At 43.4% G+C, this 24,633-nt stretch overlaps 2 protein-coding genes across 4 annotated transcripts in view; both read right to left on the bottom strand.

Moving 5' to 3' along the window:
- PPP1R36 (protein phosphatase 1 regulatory subunit 36) overlaps window positions 1-13,077 on the bottom strand; it is a 48,411-nt gene extending 35,334 nt beyond the window's left edge. For all 3 annotated transcript variants that reach the window (XM_058739307.1, XM_058739310.1, XM_058739309.1), the window contains exons 1-5: window positions 12,848-13,077; window positions 11,950-12,014; window positions 2,478-2,564; window positions 1,616-1,713; window positions 1,442-1,508 (exon numbers count right to left, since the gene is read on the bottom strand). In XM_058739307.1, the coding sequence (XP_058595290.1) occupies window positions 1,442-1,508; window positions 1,616-1,713; window positions 2,478-2,564; window positions 11,950-12,014; window positions 12,848-12,922 (392 nt within the window). In that variant the 5' untranslated portion in view covers window positions 12,923-13,077. The remainder of the gene's footprint in view (window positions 1-1,441; window positions 1,509-1,615; window positions 1,714-2,477; window positions 2,565-11,949; window positions 12,015-12,847) is intronic.
- Window positions 13,078-18,456: 5,379 nt separating this feature from the next.
- HSPA2 (heat shock protein family A (Hsp70) member 2) lies at window positions 18,457-21,179 on the bottom strand. The gene is made up of 2 exons (XM_058739300.1): window positions 21,035-21,179; window positions 18,457-20,900 (listed from the first exon to the last, which is right to left on the bottom strand). Exon 2 carries the CDS (start codon window positions 20,858-20,860, stop codon window positions 18,941-18,943), a length of 1,920 nt encoding a protein of 639 aa, XP_058595283.1. The 5' UTR covers window positions 20,861-20,900; window positions 21,035-21,179; the 3' UTR covers window positions 18,457-18,940.
- Between the last annotated feature and the right edge of the window lie 3,454 nt (window positions 21,180-24,633).

The raw sequence follows: 24,633 nt of genomic DNA, 5'->3' as shown, positions 1-24,633 counted from the left end.
TATATGCCTTAAATTTTTCTTTGGTAGCAAAGAAGATAACACTGTACACACAAGTCTTTGCAACTTGCTTTTGTCACTTACCTGCTTAGCATGGACCTCTTTCCTTGATACTATGGATCGATTTTCCTCATTCTCTTAAACAACTGGGTAAAATATTCTATAACTCACAATTTACTTAAATAGTCCTCTATTGATGGATATGTAGGTCTTTTAGAAATGTTATCAATACTGCTGCAGTAATTATCCTGATGGCCACATTTCTGAGTAACTTCCTCGGAGTGAAACTGCTAGGGCATAGTGTAGAGCATATTAAAGTTTCATGGTTTTGCTCGAGGAAAAGGTTGCATTGATTCACAATCTGATTTGTTTAAAAACTACTGTGGGATGCATGCAGCAAAGGCAGTCCTACAAGGAAAAATTAGAAGCCTTTGTCTTCTTTCTAAATACTCTTACAAGATTTTTGCCACTTTCTTTCTAGCAAGTGGAAATTCTTACTGACATTCTTTCTTCAACTATACCTTGACAACAGGATGAACGTGAGCACTGCAGATTTTTTTCCCACGACATTAATATGTCCCTGTCCTAGGGTGGGTTCTCCCAGAAACAGACTCTGAGACAAAGACGTGGGATGTGCGCACAGGAAACATCAGTTGTGGGGTAGGGAAGTGAGACAGGAAAGGGAAGGAAGCCCACAAAGGGGGTGGTTAACAAGTTGGTTATCCCCGTGGACAAATGTAGTTCAGTCCCGGCGGGGAAAACTTCTCAGAGTTATCTTGACGGATGAAAGTTAGGATCTTTTTCTACCAACACTCCCTCCTCGCACAGCGCTGACCGAAGGGACACTGACTCCCTAGTGCTCCCAGCTTGCCCTGTCGTCGTCGTCGGGAGGAGTGTGCCCCTGTTGTGGAATAAAGCCTAAGGTGTTTGCCACAAACAGCCTTCACTAAATGTAAGGGAACCTGGGAGGGCTGCCAATCGTTGGGAACTTCTCACTGAGCACGCTCAAGTGCGGCACCCTGAGAAGCATCCTCCACCCACAGGCATAGGGAGACACAACAACTTCCGATTTCATATCTGAGGAAACAGGCTTAGAAAGGTCAAGAAGCTTCACCCAGAGTCACACACCTAGTACTTGCTGGGGCTCCAAAAACGGAGAAAATGGGTCTTTAGTAAACGAGTATACCCTCTTACTATTATATAAACATAATGTAGTCTCTATGGGACTCTTGATAACATGCTATCCATTCTCCTTGCCCTAGGGCTTTATTTTGGGCTGCTGTGACTTCCGGCCTCATCGCTTTGGTCTCAGTCTGAGGGGATGGCTTGCACAGAGCCAGTCCCATGCCCTTTCTCCAAAAACCAGATTTGTTCACCATTTATCAGGCGGAATTACTTTGAACTAAGGATAAAAGATATAAAACTTCTCATGAGCACTACATACCTCATAAATGTTGTAAAGGAACAGATCCGCTGCATCTCATTATCTTGTAGTAAAAACAAAGCAACAACTGAAAGGAGCAAAGATGGACAATTGAAAGAGGGACAGAGGGACAGAGGGCGGCCTCAGAGGTTCACCCCCCATACGATATGTGTGGATGATGAACCAGCTACTCACATTTAGCATCATGGAGCGTCACGTTGCCCTGCTGACCTCGCTTCTCTAAGGCTTTAAGTGACTTATCGTCTCTTGAAGCAAGCTTTTTATCCGTCAACCTGTTTTGGAATGGAACAGTCTCTAGCAGTGACTTGAAAGATTTGAAACTGTATGTAATTGATCCTGAGATGCATGAGGCTTTTACTATCAAGTAAGGAGAGCCTGAACGTCAAAACCCAAAAATGGGTTTGGTTTAATGTAGGAGAATTTTGGAATGCATTTTATTAAACATTATATTTACCATGCTAGGGTTAGGAGAAATGCACACTACCTGATAGAAAATGTAAATGCCAATTCCATCCAAAACAGATCATTTAGATCATCTATTAAGATCATGTATTTATGGTGCAGCTACCATATTCAGAATAAAAAAAAAAAAAAGTATAGGGGCGCCTGTGTGGCTCAGTCAGTTGAGTGTCTGACTATTGGTGGGGGCCCAAGTCATGATCCCAGAGTCATGGGATTGAGCCCCGTGTTGGGCTCCACACTGGGCATGACGCCTGTTTGAGATTCTCTCCTTCTCTCCCTCTGCCTCTCCCCTGCTCACTCCTATGCACACTCTTTCTCTAAAATAAGGTAAAAAAAAATTTAAGTATAAAATGTTGAAAATTTGCTAAGAGCCAAATTATCACCGGGATACATTTACAGGGGCTGATATAACTCCTCCCACAATTGTCAAATAGCGCATGTTCTTTCCTTAACAGGTATCTGCATTTCAACCTCAGATAATGGGAATGACATTTTCTTAGAGTTTGTAAACACTTGAGTCATTCTGCTAAGAGGTGCTATCAGCAGCACTGCCACAGTTGGGAAGTGAAGGTACCTGTCTGAAGCCGGACCATCAATTTCAGCAAAGTGTATTGCTTTGCCTTTCTTTCCTTTTTCCTTGAGATCCACTGCAGGTGTAAAACTGTAATAGAAATGAGAAAATTAGGAACCGCACCTTCCTATGAAGACTGATGCTATCACAACAGTAACTCATGGCATCTCAGGACTAGCATATGTCATGAGTGGAGTGTGAGGAGAATCTCGGGCACAGAGGTCCTCAATTCGTGTATTTACATATGGAACAACCATCTAGAAAAAAAGATGAACATTTCAGACTTTATATTCAGCCTCTACGTATCAGCAGCCTCCAGAATACCACCATACACGAAACATTTCATTCTGAAGATGATGTAGTAACTTCACAAGAAACAGAAAGCTCACAGTAAGTTTGGAGAGATGTTTTTATTTATTGAGCACTTGTGCACCAAGTGCTTTTAGGCACAATCTTAGTCCTCACAGCAATTCTATGATTACTAGTATGATTACTCTAATATTACTTGTATAGCCATTTTTACACATGAGAAAAACTGAAGCTCAGAAAGAGGTAAGTAGCTTGACCAAGATCACTTAGCATGTGTCAGAGCCTGGATTGGGGCCCAGGATCTCTAGCCTCAGAGCCATGTGCTTACCTACCAGGCAATCCGGCCTCCCGAGCAGCATCTCAGTTGTCACTGCTGTGGACTCTTGTAAGGGCCTTGACTATCTCTTGGGAGGTATCGAGACCCTTTACTTATCAGGGTGTCTTAAACTCTATAGTTGTACAAACATTTACTAAGCAGTAATGGGGCTAACAAGGGACCACGACGGAGCAACAAACATATACTATGAGGCCACACTCCGTCACACATTGCTCTGACGTTGAAAATAAAATGGTGGGGCGCCTGGGTGGCTCAGTCAGTTGAGCGTCCGACTTCGGCTCAGGTCATGATCTCGCGGTCTGTGAGTTCGAGCCTCGCGTCGGGCTCTGTGCAGACAGCTCGGAGCCTGGAGCCTGCTTCGGATTCTGTGTCTCCCTCTCTCTCTGCCCCTTGCCTGCTCATGCTCTCTGTGTCAAAAATAAATAAACATTTTTTAAAAATTTATTTTTAAAAAGAAAAGAAAAGAAAATGGTGCCTGTTAGAGTCAATGCACAGACCCTTAGGAATATCAGCAAATGCTAAATAGAAAAACCCAGAAAAACATTTTAAAAAAAATTTTTAATGTTTATTTATTTTTGAGAGAGAGAGAGAGAGAGAGAGAGAGAGAGAGACGGAGGGAGACAGAGCATGAGTAGGGGAGGGGCACAGAGAGAGGCAGACACAGAATCCGAAGCAGGCTCCAGGCTCCCAACTATCAGCACAGAGCCCAATGCAGGCTCGAACTCACAAACTCCGAGATCATGACCTGAGCCAAAGTCGGATGCTCAACTGGCTGTGCTACCCAGGTGCCACCCCCCTCCCCACCCAGAAAAACGTTTTGTAGACCAGCAGGATGTGGTTCCTGCCTTATAGAGCATGCATTTTCTCAGAGAATTGTGGGGTCTACCAAATACACTGGTTTGGAAACCCACTGTGGATTACGATTTTTATTTTTCCGCCTGAAACAATGCCACAATAACACAACCCGGAAGCCTAATCTCTGCCACAGTTTCTTGTCTTTCTGCTTACGTGTAGGTGTAGTAATGGAAGCACATTCCCCCAGACTTTACTCATTCTCTAAAGATGGATATCAATCATATATATTTTCTTTATCTCCCTGTGGACACAACAGTTTTGTGTGTGTTTTTTAACAGTTGGGTGTTTTTGTTTTGTTTTTTGACGCAACAGTTATAAAACAACTTCATCTGAAAATTTTCTGGGATTGATGTTACTCACAAAGTAATTATTTTACAGAAATACCTCTCCATGGGAATAATAAAGTTAATCTGTTTGACTCTGTCTTCTTCCCGGAGTTTCTGCCAACCTCCTAGCAGTGTTCGGGTTGTAGAAGAGGTTAGTTCCTAAAAGCATATACATCGTGTCCCCGCAAGGGACTGATTCTTTGCATTTTTCAACTTTTTTTTTTTTTTTAAAGATAATTGGCACCAGGGGCGCCTGGGTGGCACAGTTGGTTAAGCGTCAGACTCTAGGTTTCACTCAGGTCATGATTTCGCAGGTTCGTGAGTTCAAGCCCCATGTCAGGCTCTGTGCTGGCAGCATGGAGTCTGCTTGTGATTCTCTCTCTCCCTCCGTCTCTGCTCCTCCCCCACTTACACTGTGACTCTCTCAAAATAAATAAGTAAATAAATAAACAAACAAACTTAAAAAAAAAAAAGACAATTGGTACTGAGCTGGTCAGTGGACGATTTCTAAGGTTTTCATTATTTCTGGTGCTCCTCTTATCCACGGTCTCCAAGGATTGGGTATGCTGGGAAGGTATGCTGAACTACTGAGGGCGTGGGTGGGTAAAAAGAAATGGAAGAATATCAAATGTTGATGGTGGCTACTGCCAGAAAGAGACAGGGGATCAGAAGGGGCAGAGAGGTGAAATGGTGATGAAGAGATCTACCTTCCAATCTGTATACTTCCATATTATTCGAGTTTTTAAACAAGAACATATTGACTTATTACCTGCATAACTAAGAAAAAGTTGATAGAGGCACATATAAAGAAACACTATATGGTTGATATGTTATATTGACAGACCATTTAGATAGTCTTTAACAAAATAATCAAATCCCCCAAATATCCTGACATTTTCTAATGGCTCCTTGAAGCCGTTTCTCCTTGCTAGATGCCTTGTGCAGATTAGTACCTCCTTCTTTCATATAACCATCCTAAACAAGGACACAAAGTTTTTTCACATTTTTCCTTGGATCATCACATGGTTTTAGCCACTTACAAGCCATTGGCTGTTAACTTTCCTACCCCACGCTAAGGAAGTCACAGGTCACCAGCCCTCCCAGGGTTTCTCTTCTCTCTAGAAGAGAAGATAGATATACCCAATAAAACTGCTGTCTCCTGCCCTTTTCTCAGTCTTATCCCTATAATTCAAAGCGTCCTACCCTATTTGCCTGAGATGATTTGAGATGAGAGCACCTTAAAATAAGACACTGAGTGCCTGTCCTTAGCCAATAGTCTGACATGTACTGCTAAACCCCTAGTCCTTATTCTCTGACCTTCGGACATGCCTTCCCTACTTCACACTTGTCTGAGTGGCATTTCACTTGACTGAAGTCATTCTCTACCTCAGCTAGTGGGAAGGATTTCTCCCTCTTGAGGGCCCTGCTGTAGCTCTACAGGCAGCCTACGTTCACAGTGCATTTGAAATCACTAGGAAGTGTCACTAGTAATAACTAAAAGCTGTCCTTTGAATTGTACCTCTGATTGGCTGCCAAACAGCAGTCTGAGCTCGTTCTGTGCCCTCCCGCGGTCTCCACCTGGCAACCCAGTTAGAATCTGCGCCTTTCTCAGACCACATTTTGTTACATTTCTAATATTACAACATAATCATGTCATTTCCCTTTGCCCTGAAATAAGTGAGGAGAAAAAAAATCTTATTTTCCCCTAGAACCCACCACTAAAATGCAGAGGGTTGGACCACTCTTGGCTTCCACACAAATTAGAGCTCCTCAGTTGGTTATTAGACTCTTCTCTCAGGCCATTATGAAAGATGAGAGAAGTTCAGGCTTCTGGAGGTATAGTTTCCTCAGCTGTATGTCCTCAGGGGAGTCAATGACCTTGGCAAAGACTCATGCAAGCAAACTGCTGGTTCTCTCCCAGCTGTGAGTAGAAGGGGTAGGACTGCTGACACTATGTCAGGGAGAAGCCTGCCTCATGGGACAACCCAGAGGTGGCCTATGAAGAAAGTTATTCCCTCTTTAAGAAATAAGCAATGGGGGCACCTGGGTGGCTCAGTCGGTTGAGCAGCCGACTTGGGCTCAGGTCACGATCTCGCAGTCCATGAGTTCGAGCCCCGCGTCGGGCTCTGTGCTGACAGCTTGGAGACTGGAGCCTGTTTCAGATTCTGTGTCTCCCTCTCTCTGACCCTCCCCTGTTCATGCTCTGTCTCTGTCTCAAAAATAAATAAACGTTAAAAAAAAATTAAAAAAAGAAATAAGCAATGGGCATGCATGCTGATGAGTTATGCAATACCCTCATTTACTCCTCACAAGGCATTATGATTTCATTTTATAGACAAGGGAACCGATAATTAGCGAGGCTAAGTAACCTGACAAATGATAATCACCTAGCAAGTGGGAGAGCTAGGATTTGAACCCAAGTCTTCCTGCAAACCACTCTTTGAGGTCTCTTCCTTAACTGCCTATTAAGAAATAATGCCTAGGGCACCTGGGTGGCTCAGTCAGTTGAGCGTCCCTCTCTTGATTTCAGCTCAAGTCATGATTCCAGAGCTGTGGGATCAAGTCCTGTTTAAGATTTCCTTCTCTCTCCCTCTACCACCCCCACCCCTACTCGTGCATTTGCGTGCTCTCTCTCTCTCTCAAAAAAAAAAAAAAAAAAAAGAAAGAATGACCATCCTTTCCCTACCCATTACTGTGCGTCCATTTCTTGTGTGGAGGTTATGGATATCCTGTTTTATTCCGATACAGTTATCCCTCTTGGGGTACTGCCAGTGACAGAGAGAGCAAGGTCTTCTCTGAAGGGTAAGATTTCCAATGCCACAGGAGGAAGTCATACTTTCACTCTTCACAGATGACACGATACTCTATATGGAAAACCCAAAACATTCCACCAAAACTTGCTAGAACTGATCCATGAATTCAGCAAAGTCCCAGGATATAAAATCAATACACAGAAATCAGTTGCATTCCTATACACCAATAATGAAGCAACAGAAAGAGAAATCAAGGAATCAATCCCATTTATAATTGCACCAAAACCCATAAAATACCTAGGAATAAACTTACCCAAAGAGGTGAAAAATCTATACATTGAAAACTATGGACAAAAAAAAAAAAAAAAAAAAAAACAACTATGGAAAGTTTATGAAAAACCTGAAGACAACACACACACAAAAAAAATGAAAAATATTCCATGCTCCTGGATTGGAAGAACAAATATTGTTAAAATGTCAATACTACCCAAAGCAATCTACATATTCAATGCAATCCCTATCAAAATAACACCAGCATTCTTCACAGAGCTAGAACAAACAATCCTAAATTTGTATGGAACCACAAAAGACCCTGAATAGCTAAAGCAATCCTGAAAAAGAAAACCAAAGCTGGAGGCATCACAATCCTGGACTTCAAGCTGTATTACAAAGCTGTAATCCTCAAGACAGGATGGCACTTGCACAAAAACAGACACTCAGATCAATGGAACAAAATAGAGAACCCAGAAATGGACCCACAAACGTATGGCCAACTAATCTTTGACAAAGCAGGAAAGAATATCCAATGGAATAAAGACAGTCTCTTCCCCAAATGATGCTGGGAAAACTGGACAGCAACATGCAGAAAAATGAACCTGGACCACTTTCTTACACCATACACAAAAATAAACTCAAAATGGATGAAAGACCTAAACATAAGACAGGAAGCCATCAAAATCCTAGAGGAGAAAGCAGGCAAAAACCTCTTTGACCTCAGCTGCAGCAACTTCTTACTCAACACATCTCCGTGTTGCTAGAGAAACCAAAGCAAAAATGAACTATTGGGACCTCATCAAAATAAAAAGCTTCCGCACAGAGAAGGAAACAATCAGCAAAAGTAAAAGGCAACCAACGGAATGGGAGAAGATATTTGCAAAGGACATATCAGAAAAAGGGTTAGGATCCAAAATCTATAGAGAACTTATCAAACTCAACACCCAAAAAACAAATAATCTAGTGAAGAAATGGACAAAAGACATGAATAGACACTTCTCCAAAGACATCCAGATGGCCAACCGACATGAAAAAATGCTCAACATCACTCATCATCAGGGAAATACAGATCAAAACCACAACGAGATACCACCTCACCCCTGTCAGAATGGCTAACATTAACAACTCAGGCAACAACAGATGTTGGGGAGGATGCAGAGAAAGAGGATCTCTTGCATTGCTGGTGGGAATGCAAGCCGGTGCAGCCACTCTGGAAAACAGTATGGTGGTTCCTCAAAAAATTAAAAATAGAACTACCTTACGACCCAGCAATTGCACTACTAGATATTTATCCAAGGGATACAGGTGTGCTGTTTTGAAGGGACACATGCACCCCGACGTTTAGGGCAGCACTATCAACAATAGCCAAAGTATGGAAAGAGCCCAAATGTCTATTGGTGTAGGAATGGATAAAGAAGATGTGGTGTGTGTGTGTGTGTGTGTGATGGAGTATTACTCAGCAATCAAAAAGAATGAACTCTTGCCATTTGCAACTATGTGGATGGAACTAGAGGGTATTATGCTAAGTGAAATCAGTCAGAGAAAGACAAATATCACATGATTTCACTCATATGAGGACTTTAAGATACAAAACATATGAACATAAGGGAAGGGAAGCAAAAATAAAATGAAAACAGAGAGGGGGACAAGGCAAAAGAGACTCTTAAATATAGAGAACAGAGGGTTGCTGGAGGGGTTGTAGGAGGGGGGATAGGCTAAATGGGTAAGGAGCATTAAGGAAGACACTTGTTGGGATGAGCACTGGCTGTTATACCTAGGGGATGAATCACTGGAATTTACTCCTGAAATCCTTGTTGTACTATATGCTAACTAACTTGGATGTAAATTTAAAAATTAATTAATTAATTTAAAAAAAAAGATTTCCAGTGCCACTCATTCAGGAAAGAAGCCAGAAACTGAAAGGTTGAGAAGAGTAGATATCTGAATGCAAATTGAATATATGATGATATAAAGAAATTACCATTTCCATTTGTAAATGCATAAATAGTAAGGTTTATTTTTAAGAGAGTGCTTATTTTTTGAGATAAAGACTGAGATATTTATAGATGAAATGGTACGATGTCTGGAATTTGCTTAAAAATAATCAAGAGGTGGAGTAGATGGGTGTGGATGATATGAAGTGGATCTTAATTTGGTGACTGTTCATGCTGCATCATGGGAATGTTGGAGTTCATTATAGCCTTCTCCCATTTTTGTATATCCTTGAAATCTTCCATTACAAAAAGTTTTTTGGGGGCACCTGGGTGGCTCAGTCGGTTGAGCGTGGGACTTCAGCTCAGGTCATGACCTCGTACCTCTTGAGTTTGAGCCCCACGTCGGGCTTTGTGCTGACAGTTCAGAGCCTGGAGCCTGCTTTGGGTCATGTGTCTCCATCTCTCTCTGCCCCCTGCCCCCCTTCATGCTCTGTCCTGCTCTCTTTCAAAAATAAACATTTAAAAAAAGTTTAAAAAATTGTTTTAGTGTTTATTTAGGTATTTTGAGAGAGAGACAGAGAGAGCAAGCAGGGAAGGGGCAGAGAGAGAGGGAGAGAGAGAATCCCAAGCAATCTCCATACGGTCAGAGCAGAGCGTTACATGGGGCTCAAGCCCATGAACCACGAGATTACAACCCGAGCCAAAATCAACAGTCAGATGCTTAACCAACTGAGCCACCCAGGCACCTATCTTCCCATACAAAAAGTTTCAAATGTTACATTTGCCTAAAAAAACTTTAATAACGCTGTAAGAAAAAAAAACTAGCAAAATCAGACTTGCAAGGATTTTAGTTATCGGAGTTACCAGTCACACTGAAAATCAGTTTGAAATATACTGCAAATTAATTTCATTTACAAAGAATGTCAGTAAGTAAAAAGTATGGTCCACCTTCATCAAAAAAGAGAGGACTGAGATGGCCTTTAAATATACATGAAGATTGAGAAAAGAACATTTTGGCACTTAAAATTTCTACCCACATTATCTGGTGTTGTAACATATATTTTACTTGTATTTTGACTCCATTATCGTGGCGGGCTAATCCCAATGCTCTTTCTGTCCTTCTCACTGTCTATCTCACACTCACTGAGTGTGATATTTTGGGAGCTGGACAACAGAATTTTGTGACACATTTGCAGACAAAAAAACTGAGATCACCACTTTGGAAATGACAAACTACTCAGCAATACCGAAACAAACATTCTATAAAATGTAAAATTTGATTTTTTAAATTATTGTTTAATTGCCATCAAATGTCATTTTACCTATGATGTAACTATAAACTACATCTGCTTAGCCTCTCCTGACCTCCAGCCCCATTTGTCCAACAGCCTAAGAGACATGTGTATGTGAACATGTCATAGTAACCTCAGGCACATCACAGTTTTGTCTGTTATTCTGTATACAGGAGAAGGGCAATTGCAGCCACCCCATCACCCAAGAGAGACACTGGCAGTCAGCCTAAGCACCTCCTCTCCCTCTCCCTTCACATCTTATCCATTCTATCCAAAATCCTGTCAGTTCCACCTCTTAAGTATTTCTTGGTCCTGTACCCTTCTCTCTATTCCTCCTAACGTGGACTTCATGCCGACTCATGGTTTCGTACCTGGGCAGCTATCTGTAAACCTCCCACAGCTAGCTTTTAAACTGGTCCCCTGCCTCTAGCCTTCCTCTACTTGAATCTAGTTGGTGTATTGAAATATTCAATAAACGTCTGGTGAGGGCCTACTCTGTGAAGTTCTACAGACAGCTCCTTCAAGGGACACAAAGATGAATAAGACAGTTTCTGCCACTGAGGGGCTTACAGTCTAAAGGAGGGAGACACTGTCTATGGCGGGAAGGGCTCTGGCATCAGACAAACTGTGGTTCAAAATGTCAGTTTTGCTACTTACTGGCTGTAGGACTTTGGTTCAATTGCTCAGTCTCCTGAGCCTTATTTCTTCACCTCTAAAATGGAGATAATAATGCTCACTTTCCATGGCTGTTTAAAAATCAGAAAACATGCAAATGTCGGGCACATAATAGGCACACAGCACGGCAGACAGTGGCTAGTATTATTAGTTTAGTTATGCACTTAATAGAGTATTTTCTCAATGGAGATTAAAACCAGTTTTTTCTAATTTAATAATTTTACGTTGTAGAATTGGCCGTCTATTGCGCAGCAAGTATAATACGGTCCCGTTAATGCACAATTATATTTCTACAACTCAAAGAGGCAATTTTATAAAGCAGTTAAGAGTATGTACCCTGAGCCAAACAGACCTAGATTTCAATCATCTTAGTCACCTGTGAGCTGTGTGATTTGGCCAAGTCACTTAGTTTTCCTCCAATTGCTTAACCCTTTGACTTCAGTTTCTTCATCTGTAAAACTGGATGAACATGCAGCTTTTTGAAACGGTTGGCAAACTGATTAGCACAGTGTCTGGTCCATAGGAAGCAGCTGATAAATTTATCAGAAAATGATATCTGGACGGCTGCTCACCAAAATGGTTTTCTCTAGATGGTTGGATTTCAGCAGGTATTTATTTTGCTCATTATATTCTTCTGTATTGCTTGAAATTTTTTTTTTTTTTTTACTCCGGGCACATGCAATTTTTATAAAAGCTACAATAAGGTTTTAAAAAAATTTACCTTCTGAATTCAAGAGTTCTGGTTTCATCTTTCCAGTACCACATCCCTAATCGTAATCCCAACTGCTGTAAAATGAAATGATTGCAGCAAATATAATTAAAAACTCAATTTACAATACACATGGCATAATGAGCTTTTAACAATTCCCACTAGCCGCTCTTTATTCAATAAAGATGTAGTATCTTCAAGTGTTGTGGGGTTGGTTTGTTTTTATCTTGAAGCCAGGATTTTACCCATCTTGTTTTCAGATGTAGTTTCGGTAGAAAAGAAGGAAAAGAGAAATAAGGGAAAGAGGAGGAAAAGGAAGGGAAGGAAGGAAACTTCACTTAGCCTGCACTACTGTCTCAAGGCTCATCATAGCAACTGACCTGATGAACTGTGAACTGCGACTCAGACCACAATAAACTGATGCCCAGGGCAGCCTCAACAGAGGAGTTAAGACACTCACAACAGGCAGGGGAGCCTGCTCGAACCGACACCGCCCAGAGGAAGTAGGCAAAGAACCAGCTTACTTTTTCAGTAGTGGTAGCTTCCAACCCACCAGCCTTTGCTTTCCGCGGATCGCACCGCCCCCCCCCCCCCCCCCGGCCCCGAGCAGGACAGCTTCCTGCGCAGGAAGGCTATTTCTTTTGCAACCAACAAATTAGAGGTGGTGAGGTGGAACTTTCATAAACATCTAAATATCCCGGTGAGGAGCCAGGATTCAATTCTGCCCTTTGGCCGAGTACACCTCCATAGTTTGGGTTTCGTAGGCACAGCTGCCCACATCTCTGAGTGCCGCTCGGCCGGAGCTGAGTCGGGGTGGAGGGCGCCCCGGGAGCTGCGGGCCGGGAGGAGGCGGCAGGGCCGGCCTGCCCCTGCCTCGGGAGTGGGGGCGACCAAGGAAGGCTGCGCTTACCTCCGGCGAGGAAGCCCCCTGTCCCTCTGCCCGCTTCCTCCGGGAATAAAGCTCCGGCACCGTCACCTGATGCATGGCCTCTCCCAGCCAGCCCCTCACTGTCGCCCAGGCAACTGCGCGCTCGCGCTGGGCAACCGTGGCCGCAGGGCGGAGGGCGGAGGGGGGCGGGGACCCTGCTTCCGCCGCGGGCTCAGCGGACGCAGCGGGCGGGCAGAGGGGCCGCGGCGCTGCGAGGCTGCGCACGCGGTGCGGGAGGCGCCTCCGCCCGGTCCGGCCCTCGCGGGGCTCCGTCTACTTTCTACCTTTGCCGTGGCGCCTTTTTGGCGTATCCGTGGTGTAGCTGCCCAGGGGTTATTTCTGCAGGGGTCGATTCTACCTGGCCTTCCTGCTGTGAGGCAAAGCACTGAATTGTCTTCGTTCGTAATTGGAATACCAAGATCCAGTTTCATAGGGAAGATCCCTTTGTCCCGATTTACTAGCACTAAATTTCAAATCCAGGTTGGGATTAAGTCGATGGGGGTGTGGGGGAGGTTCAGGGAAGGATGCGTGGAAATCAGGTTTCTTAACTTGGTTCTACTGCATAACTAGATGTGTTGACCCAGGGCAAGGCAACTCTGAACCTCTGTCCGAAGATACCCAAATCAGGAATTAGGAGGATTTTTAAGGAGGAATGTGTATAAAGCACCGCCCTTCCGAACTCAAAATTAGTGTTGCCCTAAGAAAACTTGCTTCGTGTCCATGAGTATTCAATAACATTTTCACGTGTCCGCTTTTCACTTTTCAAATCATGTGTCTTCTAATTCCTTCTTGCAACCGAGTAGATACGCAGACGTTGGTATTTTTTTTTCCCTTCCAACACTGATGTAAGCAATGCTAGATATCACTACATTATTGAGAATGCCTAATATATTCTGCCTTTGTTTTATCCCCGTAGCCTAATACGGTTAAGAGTTCCTCAGTAAATAGTTGGTAACTTTACTCCCATAAATTTAAAACGTATGGCAGTAGCCATCCCACTGCTTCCCCTTACCTCGCCCTCCCAGTCTACTTGATAACACATAATCACTGGTTCCGGTGGTATAAAACTGTAATCAGCTAGATTCATGTTCCACTCCAGTCCACTGCTGTTCAGATGATATGGAAACCCACCTATCCACTGGCAGTGGGGCTTTGAGGCTGTGGCCTCAGGACTGGCCTATTATACATGGTGAATGGCTCACTTGAAATAGGAGTAAGAAAACCCCAGTCACTAAGAGTTTTTCATCTAACAATGTATATCACTTGGGGTAGGGAGGACAGGGAGAAATGAGCTGAAGCTCCACAGAGGTCTGAGAAACACCAAGGACTCTGGGTAGAATCCATTCACCTCACAACCATTATCAGGAAGACCACACTTCAGTCAGCCTCTTCAGTTTATCCCAGTGAATGAAGAAATGCAAACAGAAAACCAAAGACCTTTTATACTTCACGATAGATTAACTTCAAGCTGTCTAATGTACAAAATTAAGGTAAAAAATAAGAGTTGAGAACTCCAATGATCTACATAAAAGGAACATGACAAAAAGTTTTCCCTTTAAAAAAACAATTCATGATGTTATAAAGTAGGGATAAAGGTACTATTCTAAATATTTAACAGTTTCAAGTGTCCTGTGAGGGAAATTGTTTTGTTTTGTTTGCCTAATGAAGAGAAACTTCTCAAGGTCATGTAACTAAGAGCATGTAAGATAGAACTAAATTGCTGATCGCAGATTTTAGGCCAAAGACATTAACTGAATATAATGTATGCTTATATATGAAAAAGTCATAATGGAGAGATTTTCTTTTTTTTTTTTTTTTTTTTAATTTTTTTTTCAAAGTTTTTTATTTATTTTTGGGACAGAGAGAGACAGAGCATGAACGGGGGAGGGGCAGAGAGAGAGGGAGACACAAAATCGGAAACAGGCTCCAGGCTCCGAGCCATCAGCCCAGAGCCTGACGCGGGGCTCGAACTCACGGACCGCGAGATCGTGACCTGGCTGAAGTCGGACGCTCAACCGACTGCGCCACCCAGGCGCCCCGAGATTTTCAAAGTATTATAATTCTACCTTTAAAAACTAACATGTGAGGGGTGCCCGGATGGCTCAGTCAGCTGAGCAACAGACTCTAGATTTCAGCTCAGGTCTTGATCCTAGGGTCGTGGGATCGAGCCCCAATTTGGGCTCTGCACTGAGTATGGAGCCTGCTTAGGATTCTCCCTCTCTTCTTCTGCCCCTCTCCCTTCCTCTAAAAAAAAAAAAAAAGATTTTTGGGACACCTGGGTGGCTCAGTTGGTTAAGCATCCAACTTCAGCTGAGGTCATGATCTCACAGTTTGTTTGAGCTCCACCTTGGGCTCTGCACTGACAGCTCAGAGCCTGGAGACTGCTTCAGATTCTGTCTCTCTCTCTCTTTCTGCCCCTCTTCCACTTGTGCTCGCATGCTCTCTCTCAAAAATAAACATTAAATAAAAACTAACATGTAAGAAAATAGCAATTCCAGTATTTGAAGATCAACTCCATTTTTGGTTGCTTATTTCCTCAATCTTCAATTCACAAACAACCTAAACTGAAAGAGGAAAAGAACCTATGGCTTCTTAATTTGTTCTAAGGGAAAGACATTTCAACACTAAACATCACCCTATTAAATCTCAGAAATGCATATACCCTGAAGTATTCCGAGAGCTATCTCAAGAATAAATATTGGGCTCTTTTTCTAAGATCCATAATTTTTAAGGAATGTATCTTTTCTGTATCTAATTTTAATGCTTAAGGATAACCCTTCAAAACCGTTTTCTCATTTCTATTTAGACATTATACAGAAGCAACTGAACCTAACCTAAACTAGGTTTAGGTTGTTGTTCCTTAACCTAAACATACATACTGCCTTAGCAATTGTCTTGTGATGTATGGATTTGAGATTCTTTAAAACTTTAATTCCAGTGTTCAAAATCAAGGGGAATATGCCTCACAGCACATGATAAACTACATTCAATTCATAGGATAAAGAAATTCTCATTAAGTCTCCCTGATATATCATACAGGTGATACAGTAAATATCCTATTATGCATGCTAAGTTTAAAGATGTGAGCAGCATTAATACCTCCTCATGAGGGTGCCTGGGTGGCTCAGTTGGTTAAGCATCCAACTCTTGATTTCAGCTCAGGTTGTGATCTCAGGGTTTTGATCTCGTGGTCGGTCGTGGGATCCAGCCTCTCCTCAAGCTTTGTGATGAGCATGGAGCCTACTTGGAATTCTCTCTCTCTGCCCCTCCACCCCTCCTCAAAAATAAACTTAAAAAAAAAAAAATCTCCTCATGAACAACCATTAATTACCACTATACACATCAAACTAATGCAATAAAAAATTTAGAGTAAGCTTGTTTTGAAGTTTCTGGGTCTCAAATCCTGTAAACAACCTGCTAGGTCTTATTTTGACAGGTGTTTAGACTTACTGCCTCAAAACAGGAACTGTATTAGTCAGACATTCAGGTAAGGATTTAAGTGCCCATCTGAGAAATGTTTTTAATCCCTTAGCATTCTGTATGTACTACATTAGCCTTAGACATGACTAGTCCCTAGTGTAACACTACTTTCAAGTTGAAGTGATGCTAATTATTCCTTAAACTGTAATTTAGCCTCATCCAACATCAAGTACTTTTTCCATTGTCATTTGACTATGGCTGATCTAACATCTGCTAAGGAGTTCCCGGGAGTTATCCAGTTACCGGTTTCAAATGACCCATGGAAACACTGAATGGCTAGTTTGGTGCCTTTATCTTTGCAATATTCAGATCTAGATAAATTTGAGAAGACAAAATTAAAAACACTCAAGAAGGCTGGGGGTTTTGCAAATTACTTTTCAGAATAACAGAAAATGCAGTATCTGCATACTGATATTTGTGTTATGGCCAGTTACCAGAGGCCACGCCATAGGATAGTCAAAGAGACTACCATTGGTCATTTTCTCTGATACTTTAGAAACTAATTTCTAAAGAAAGGTCTAAAATGAAACATACTATTACCAAATTGCCCTTTTGCACTTACAGAAAGATTCCATTATATTTTGAAGTTAGAGCAAGGGATAAGTGCTTTCAACAAATAAAGGACTAAGAAAAGGTTAATAGAATGAGCATTATGTTGGAAAAAATTCATGTTAAACATCACTCTAATGCTAGTATTCACCTGATTCTGTTAGTACTAAGGTAATTTGTCAAATATTTATGTGATGCTATCTGTAGTTAATTAAACACTCTTAATGCCTCTTTGCTGAAAACTTTCCACCAATGTGGCATTAGCATTAAAATACCTGAGTTACCAGCTTTTCAGTGTAAAGAGCAATTTCCTTAAATATTTTTTAAGTTTATTTTGAGACAATTTCAATATTGCCTTTTTATTTCACTCCCATCCACTCAAATGACTTTGCTGAAAAAATTAAAAAATAAAACTTAATGTACATACGAGTCAGCTCTTGTAGGTCAGGCTTATTATAAAGCTCAACATTTTTAGGCTAATTTGTTCTCTAGTTTTTATATTATTTAAAATATTAATCTCTCCACATGATACAGAAGGGTCCACTACTAAAAACGTAGCTTCTATAATTCACTGTTATCTTATGAACAACATGGAGCAAATCTACATCACTTGAAAAGAGATATCGAAGTGTCTATATGTGATGAACACATTAGGTTAACTGTGTTTTCCAATCAGATTTACAGAATGTCTCCCAAGTTCCCCTTAAAGAGAGTAAATCAGAACAAAGCAGAAGTGTCATTCCGCTAAAAAATACAAACATGAACCCCCTTCTCCTACGGATGTGGATTTTAAAGCTTAAGCCCAGGATAGTGGATCCCAAAGGGTTACAATATTCTTATCTGTAACAATCTCAAATCAAATATATGAGAAAATGGATATGTTGTGTATTAACAAAACACAGGACTATCTTGCACTTTTCTCTTTTAGAAAAGAACTCTATTCTAGTGAGTTAAGGCAGGTATTGCAAAAGCATTAGGATTCTCAAATCAGAAAAAAAAAAAAAAAAATCTTTATCTCCCTCTATCCCCCAGGTAATGGTAACTATTGAAAACACAGCCTTATTAGCTCACAAGTTAAGCTGTTTCACTAGAAAATTAAGGTTAAAAACAAGTTTGACTACATTGGACTCTAATATTAAGTGGCTTTGAAGTTTGCTCTGCTGGCTCTTGTTTCAGGCACCTGCATGCACAAAAAGCAACTTGTTCCATACTAAGGCTATTGTCAGAGGACAACTCCTGCCCCAGTGTTTACTTTATACTTAACCCCAGAATATAGTTTGTATTCTGCTGGAATATTCCGGTGGATTTTTACTTGAACACTTAAGCCAAGCCTAAGGAGTCTGGATACACTGGGTACACCAGACCTGTCTGGTTTCTTTATTAAAAGGAGGGAGAAAGTTTACCCAGATCTTCTCCTCTTAAATTATTGGTAATTCAAAGCAGGAATCTCATCTGAGAATTAGACAAGACTGACTTAGACACACTTCACCTCATACTAATCTCCTAAAGACCAACATGTTTAAAACTGTAAGAAGGGAAAAGTAAAAACTCCAAGACAGTAATTTTGACAACAATTTCAGCTTTACTTTAAATTTGTATTTATGCATTTGTTTGCAAAAAGTATGCCTGTCCTTAACGTTACTAAACGTTCATTTTAATCTTAAAGTAGTACATAAAAATAAACAATTCAAGCTTCTATATGTTTTATTGTTACCAACCTTCTACAGAACTTGTGTGCAAACTTCAGGTTTCTCATTTCAAATAAATCTCCATGCACAAACTAAGCTACTCAAAAATGCTCAAGTCAGCAAACACCCAAAATGCGTTAAAGAGAAACCTCAAATAAAGGTTTTAAAAATCAAACTGTAGAACTAACCTTTTATAATTAAACTAAGTTGTTGCACCCTTCCTTTTATATGCATACACGGGCTAAAGACTTCCAGCAACAGACCTCAGACTTGGCACAAAGGCATTTCAAAGGGGGGAAAGAAACAGAAGAAAAAAAAAGAGAAAGGAAAAGAGGTTTACGCTGACTCGAGTGCAAGCTTAGTCCACTTCCTCGATGGTCGGTCCCCCGGAGGCTCCAGAACCGCCGCCGCTGCCGCCGCCGCCAGGACCGCCTTGGTAAAGTTTGCTGATGATGGGGTTGCACACTCTTTCGAGCTCTTTCTGCTTGTGTTCATACTCATCTTTCTCCGCCATCTGGTTTCTGTCGAGCCAGTTGATCACCTCCTGACACTTGTCGAGGATCTTGTTTTTGTCCTGCTCGCTAATCTTGCCCCTCAGCTTCTCGTCTTCCACCGTCTGCTTGATGTTGTAGGTATAGGACTCTACCGCATTTTTGGCGGCGACCCGGTCACGATTGGCCTCATCTTCCGACTTGTACCGCTCCGCTTCCTGCACCATCCGGTCAATGTCGTCCTTGCTCAGACGACCCTTGTCGTTGGTAATGGTGATTTTGTTTTCTTTACCGGTGCTCTTGTCAGCGGCGGTGACGTTGAGGATGCCGTTGGCGTCGATGTCGAAGGTTACCTCGATCTGGGGGACCCCGCGGGGCGCGGGGGGAATCCCGGTCAGGTCGAACTTGCCCAGCAGGTTATTGTCCTTGGTCATGGCCCGTTCGCCCTCGTACACCTGCACCAGCACGCTGCTCTGGTTGTCAGAGTAGGTGGTGAAGGTCTGCGTCTGCTTGGTAGGGATCGTGGTGTTTCTCTTGATGAGCGGGGTCATGACGCCGCCAGCCGTCTCAATGCCCAGCGACAACGGGGTCACGTCGAGCAGCAGGAGGTCCTGCACGTTCTCTGACTTGTCCCCGATGAGAATGGCCGCCTGCACCGCGGCCCCGTAGGCCACCGCCTCGTCGGGGTTGATGCTCTTGTTCAGCTCCTTGCCGTTGAAGAAATCCTGCAGCAGCTTCTGGATCTTGGGGATGCGGGTGGAGCCGCCCACCAGCACGATCTCCTGGATCTGGCCTTTGTCTAGCTTGGCGTCACGCAGCGCCTTCTCCACCGGCTCCAGGGTTCCGCGGAACAGGTCAGCGTTGAGCTCCTCGAAGCGGGCGCGGGTGATGGACGTGTAGAAGTCCACGCCCTCGTACAGCGAGTCGATCTCAATGCTCGCCTGCGTAGACGAGCTCAAGGTGCGCTTGGCGCGCTCGCAGGCGGTACGCAGTCGCCGCACAGCGCGCTTGTTGGGCCCAATGTCCTTCTTGTGCTTGCGCTTGAACTCCTCCGCCAGGTGGCTCACCATGCGGTTGTCGAAGTCCTCGCCGCCCAGGTGGGTGTCGCCGGCCGTGGACTTCACTTCGAAGATGCCGTCCTCGATGGTCAGGATGGACACGTCGAAGGTGCCGCCGCCCAGGTCAAAGATGAGCACGTTCTTCTCGCCGCCGGCGCAGCCCTTCTTGTCCAGGCCGTAGGCAATGGCCGCCGCGGTGGGCTCATTAATGATGCGCAGCACGTTGAGGCCCGTGATGGTGCCCGCGTCCTTGGTGGCCTGGCGCTGCGAGTCATTGAAATAGGCCGGGACCGTGATGACCGCGCTCTGCACCTTGCCTCCCAGGTAGGCTTCGGCGATCTCCTTCATCTTAGTGAGGACCATGGAGGAGATCTCCTCCGGGAAGAAGGTCTTGATCTCTCCCTTGTACTCCACCTGCACTTTGGGCTTTCCTCCCTCGCTCACCACCCTGAACGGCCAATGTTTCATGTCCGACTGCACCGTGGAGTCCTCGAACTTCCGTCCGATCAGCCTCTTGGCGTCGAAGATGGTGTTGGTGGGATTCATGGCCACCTGGTTCTTGGCGGCGTCGCCGATGAGGCGCTCAGTGTCGGTGAAAGCCACGTAGCTGGGGGTGGTGCGGTTGCCCTGGTCGTTGGCGATGATTTCCACCTTGCCATGTTGGAAGACCCCCACGCACGAGTAGGTGGTGCCCAGGTCGATGCCGATAGCCGGGCCGCGGGCAGACATCCTGACTGAAAGATAGGCAAGCGACGTTAGGCGACAACACCTAGGACAGAAAACCTGCGGCGTCAACTAACGGTCGCCTCGCACTAGACACCGCGAGCGCAGACACCGTCTCCCACTCCCCTTGCTCGGCTGCCTGCTCTTATAGCCGCCTCCCTGACGCCTTCTGGAAACTACCGGAGCCAATCGGCTCCCAGGACCGCCCGCCACAGGCTTGCCTGGGTCGGAGTGACCCGCCCGTAGCCCAACAGATTTCTAGTTGGGTGAGGGGCGGGACCCCGGCCGGCGCTCAGAGGCGGGGTTGGCCGTTATGCAAATGAAGCCCCCGCACCGGGTCTCCCCAGCGGCCTCCAGCTGCCCTTCCACGCGCGCAGCCACCAGCTTACGAGCGTTAGGCTCGCGCCCCCCGGCCAGGTGTAGGCGCTTTAGTACGTTCTTTGCCTTTCCTAAGGCGGGATTCGTCAACGTCCGCTGGATTGGCAGGGCATGCAACCAATGAGCAGCTCGGACTCCCAAGTGGGTGGGGAAGGGAAAGCTGGGGCGTGGCGCAAGGAGGAGACGCGGAAGCGGAGTCGGGAGAGCAGAGCCACCTGAGCGCTTCGCTCAGTTCCTAAGACCTTAAATGCGTCTCAAAGCCGAGTATCCCAACCAATCTAACACGCTGGGGTGGGGGCAGTTCCTTCGGAGTTGGTTGCTCTAAGAAACTAGGTCCAGAGCCGGGTTTTTTTTTTTTTTTTTTCCTCCTGCGCCGTTCAAACGGAAGGGACTGGGAGTTGGCGTGGCCTGGGCGTGAGGGCGGCTTCCTCCGGCGGGGACAAAAAGAAATGACTTTGAAGTTCCTGAGACGGGACGTCGGCCTCCTGGAATTTTACTTCGCGTGCTTCGCAGCGTCTCTGTGGGTGTGAGCGCTCGATAAAAACCGCCTAGCGGGCGGGACAGCAGTAGCCCGCCGGTGCGACCTGAGAGGCCGACGGTTTTTCTGCCCGCGCGCGGGCGGCCTGCGCAATTGGAGATCGGGAAGCGGCTGCGAGTCGTCCTCCCAGGGTTTAAACTTTCTCCACCTCGCTCTCCATTTTTCCTGCTTGTCCTGCCTTTTAGAGCTCCCTGATTTCGTCTCCCGGTTCTCTCCACTGCTTTCCTTATTTTCCGTTTTAAGTGCTTTATTCCCCAATTTGAGTTCTTCACCGGAAAAATCTATAAATTAATCAAAACCTGCACGTTGAAGCACCACTAAGTAACTTAGGCTGACGCCCCCCAAGATTCTCTCATCCCCAGCATGAGCTTGCGCTGGTGTTTATGACCGAGTTTTGTTTATGACCCAGCTCAACTGAAATTGTTTTCTTTAGCTATGCTGACGTTACATTAGAGACCTAAACCCTCAGAGTAGGTAGATGAAAAAGGAATGTAATTCATTCTATTATGTTTAAGAGGAATTTGAGAATGGGTCTGGAAGTACTATCTGGCACCAGCTGATAGGAGGTAGAAGCAGACCCCTATATTTGGACTCTCGAAGGAAGACAGTAACCAAATTGCTGTCACGAAAACAGCGGTAACACTTCACGTTAGGGGGGAAAGCTGGAGACATTCAACGAGCTTTAACAGATATCTATTATGTGAGAGTAAAAAGACCAATGAAATGGGCTGTTTTTATGAAGTTAAGGCTCTAATAAAAAGATAAACGTAATTTGAGAGAAGTGCTATGGGAACACAAAGTAGGGGAACATCCGAACAGCGCAGGGTGTGTTGGTGAGGGCTTCCTGGAAGCGATGGCACCGCTGAGCCAGGCGCTCAAGTTTGCCAGCAAAGAAAGGAGGGAGGGCCTTCTTTCCGAGCGTTGTGGCATGGGCGGAGTTATGAGCAGCGAATGCTGAGGCAAATACAAGTTCTGGACAGAAGATTAGTGTCACTATAAGGAGAGGGACACAAGCACCAAATAGTCTCTTCGGATGGACAGGATACATTTAGGAGCTTTACCTGTCATGATTTTTTTCCTGAGGCCATGGGAAGGGGGATCCAGGTTTTGAAGGAGGCTGGTAGTATAGAGCCCCTTTCAGATTTGGGTGAGGCAATGCTGGAGAGGAGTTTTTGCCAAAAAAACAAAACAGAACAAAACAAAACACATGTAGCTATCCGTGACCAAAAAGTAATGCTGACAGAACCCTATAAAATCAGTCAATGAATATTCCTTTCTTTTATCTACTTGTGTATGTCATTTCCAATTTTAAAAAATACATTTGCTATTTGTTAGTCTCATTGGTTACATAGGACCCTGGTTTTAACCACAATTCCCATCTCTTTTTTTATGAAAGAAGTTGATTTGGGACTAGGAAACCTTTTAAAGAAAATATTAGGGAAACAAAATAAAACCAAAAAGTTTCTATTAAAGTTGTCTTGAATTGTGAGTACAGACCTCTTGATTTTATTCTTGGAAATTTTTGCCTTTTATGTAATTAAAAGGGGAGAGGGGAATTAGGGGGCTGGAAAGCAATACAAATTCTTTGTAGAACTGATGATACAGTGTGATTTAGAGACAGGATCTCAGCTACAACTGTGAAAGCAGAAAGAACAGTGAGAAACAAACTCATCAGATCTCTCGCAGAAAGAACAGTGAGAAACAAACTCATCAGATCTCTCATGTTCAGACAGCCCTCATACACTTCCTTCAAGAAAAGCAAGGCTGCAAAAAATAAACATGGCTAGTTCTTACAAGCACCAGAATTGCAGCTTCAGGAAGAGAGAGGTTCTTTTGTATAGTAACTATGTACTCTATGCATAGTTATTATAAATAAATCCTGCAGTCTAACTCCACATTCATCTTTAACACTGCTTTCCAAAACTACAATAGCAATTTTATCTGTATTTTCAGTATTTATATATACTTTTTCTGCTCTTCTTACCTAGTATATCGATGTTTTATACTTTTTTTCAAGTAAATTCTACTCCCAACATGGGGCTTGAACTCAGGTCCCTGTGATCAAATCACATGCTCTACCAGCTGAACCAGCTGGATGTCCCTATGTTTTATACTTGAAATGGCATCTGAGTTTTTCCCAAATAGACGTAGTGTTTGCATTTTGATTTTATATGAAATAAATATTTGTAGTCCTAGAACATTGTCATATATTGACTGTTCTCAGAATTTTTATATTGTTCCTTATTTGTATTGATTTTTTTAATTTGTTCCTTTCTCTTTGATGATTGTGGCTCATAATTCATTTAAAATGTAGCCCATTAAAAATGATCACATTTGCAAATTTATAATCAAATAATATTCATCAATGCCAGCAATGGTGCAGCCAAACAGGTAAATGCTGCTGGTGGGAATATAAATTAGTACACTCTTTCTGGAGGGCAATGTGACAAGATTTTTTTCTTTACCTTAAATATGATCATACCCTTCATTTAGCATTACTCTTTGTAGGGTTAATCTTAAGGAAATAATAGAACATACAGGCATATTATTTGTAATAACAACAATAATAAAAAGGAAATGGCTTAAATATCTGACAATAAGAAAATGATTATATGAAGTGTCATACATTCCTATGATGAATTATTACATAACCATAAAATTGTGTACAAGAATTTTTTTTTTTTAATTTTTTTTCAACATTTATTATTTATTTTTGGGACAGAGAGAGACAGAGCATGAACAGGGGAGGGGCAGAGAGAGAGGGAGACACAGAATCGGAAACAGGCTCCAGGCTCTGAGCCATCAACCCAGAGCCTGACGCGGGGCTCAAACCCACGGACCGCGAGATCGTGACCTGGCTGAA

Source organism: Neofelis nebulosa, chromosome 7 (genome assembly GCF_028018385.1).
Source record: "Neofelis nebulosa isolate mNeoNeb1 chromosome 7, mNeoNeb1.pri, whole genome shotgun sequence".
Taxonomy (NCBI): domain Eukaryota; kingdom Metazoa; phylum Chordata; class Mammalia; order Carnivora; family Felidae; genus Neofelis; species Neofelis nebulosa.
The sequence above is the reverse complement of the archived record's forward strand: the minus strand, read 5'-3'. Positions and strand labels throughout refer to the sequence as shown.

Coding starts and splice junctions, on each gene's coding strand:
- HSPA2 (XM_058739300.1), bottom strand. CDS start 20,860: ATGTCTGCCCGCGGCCCGGCTATCGGCATCGACCTGGGCACCACCTAC.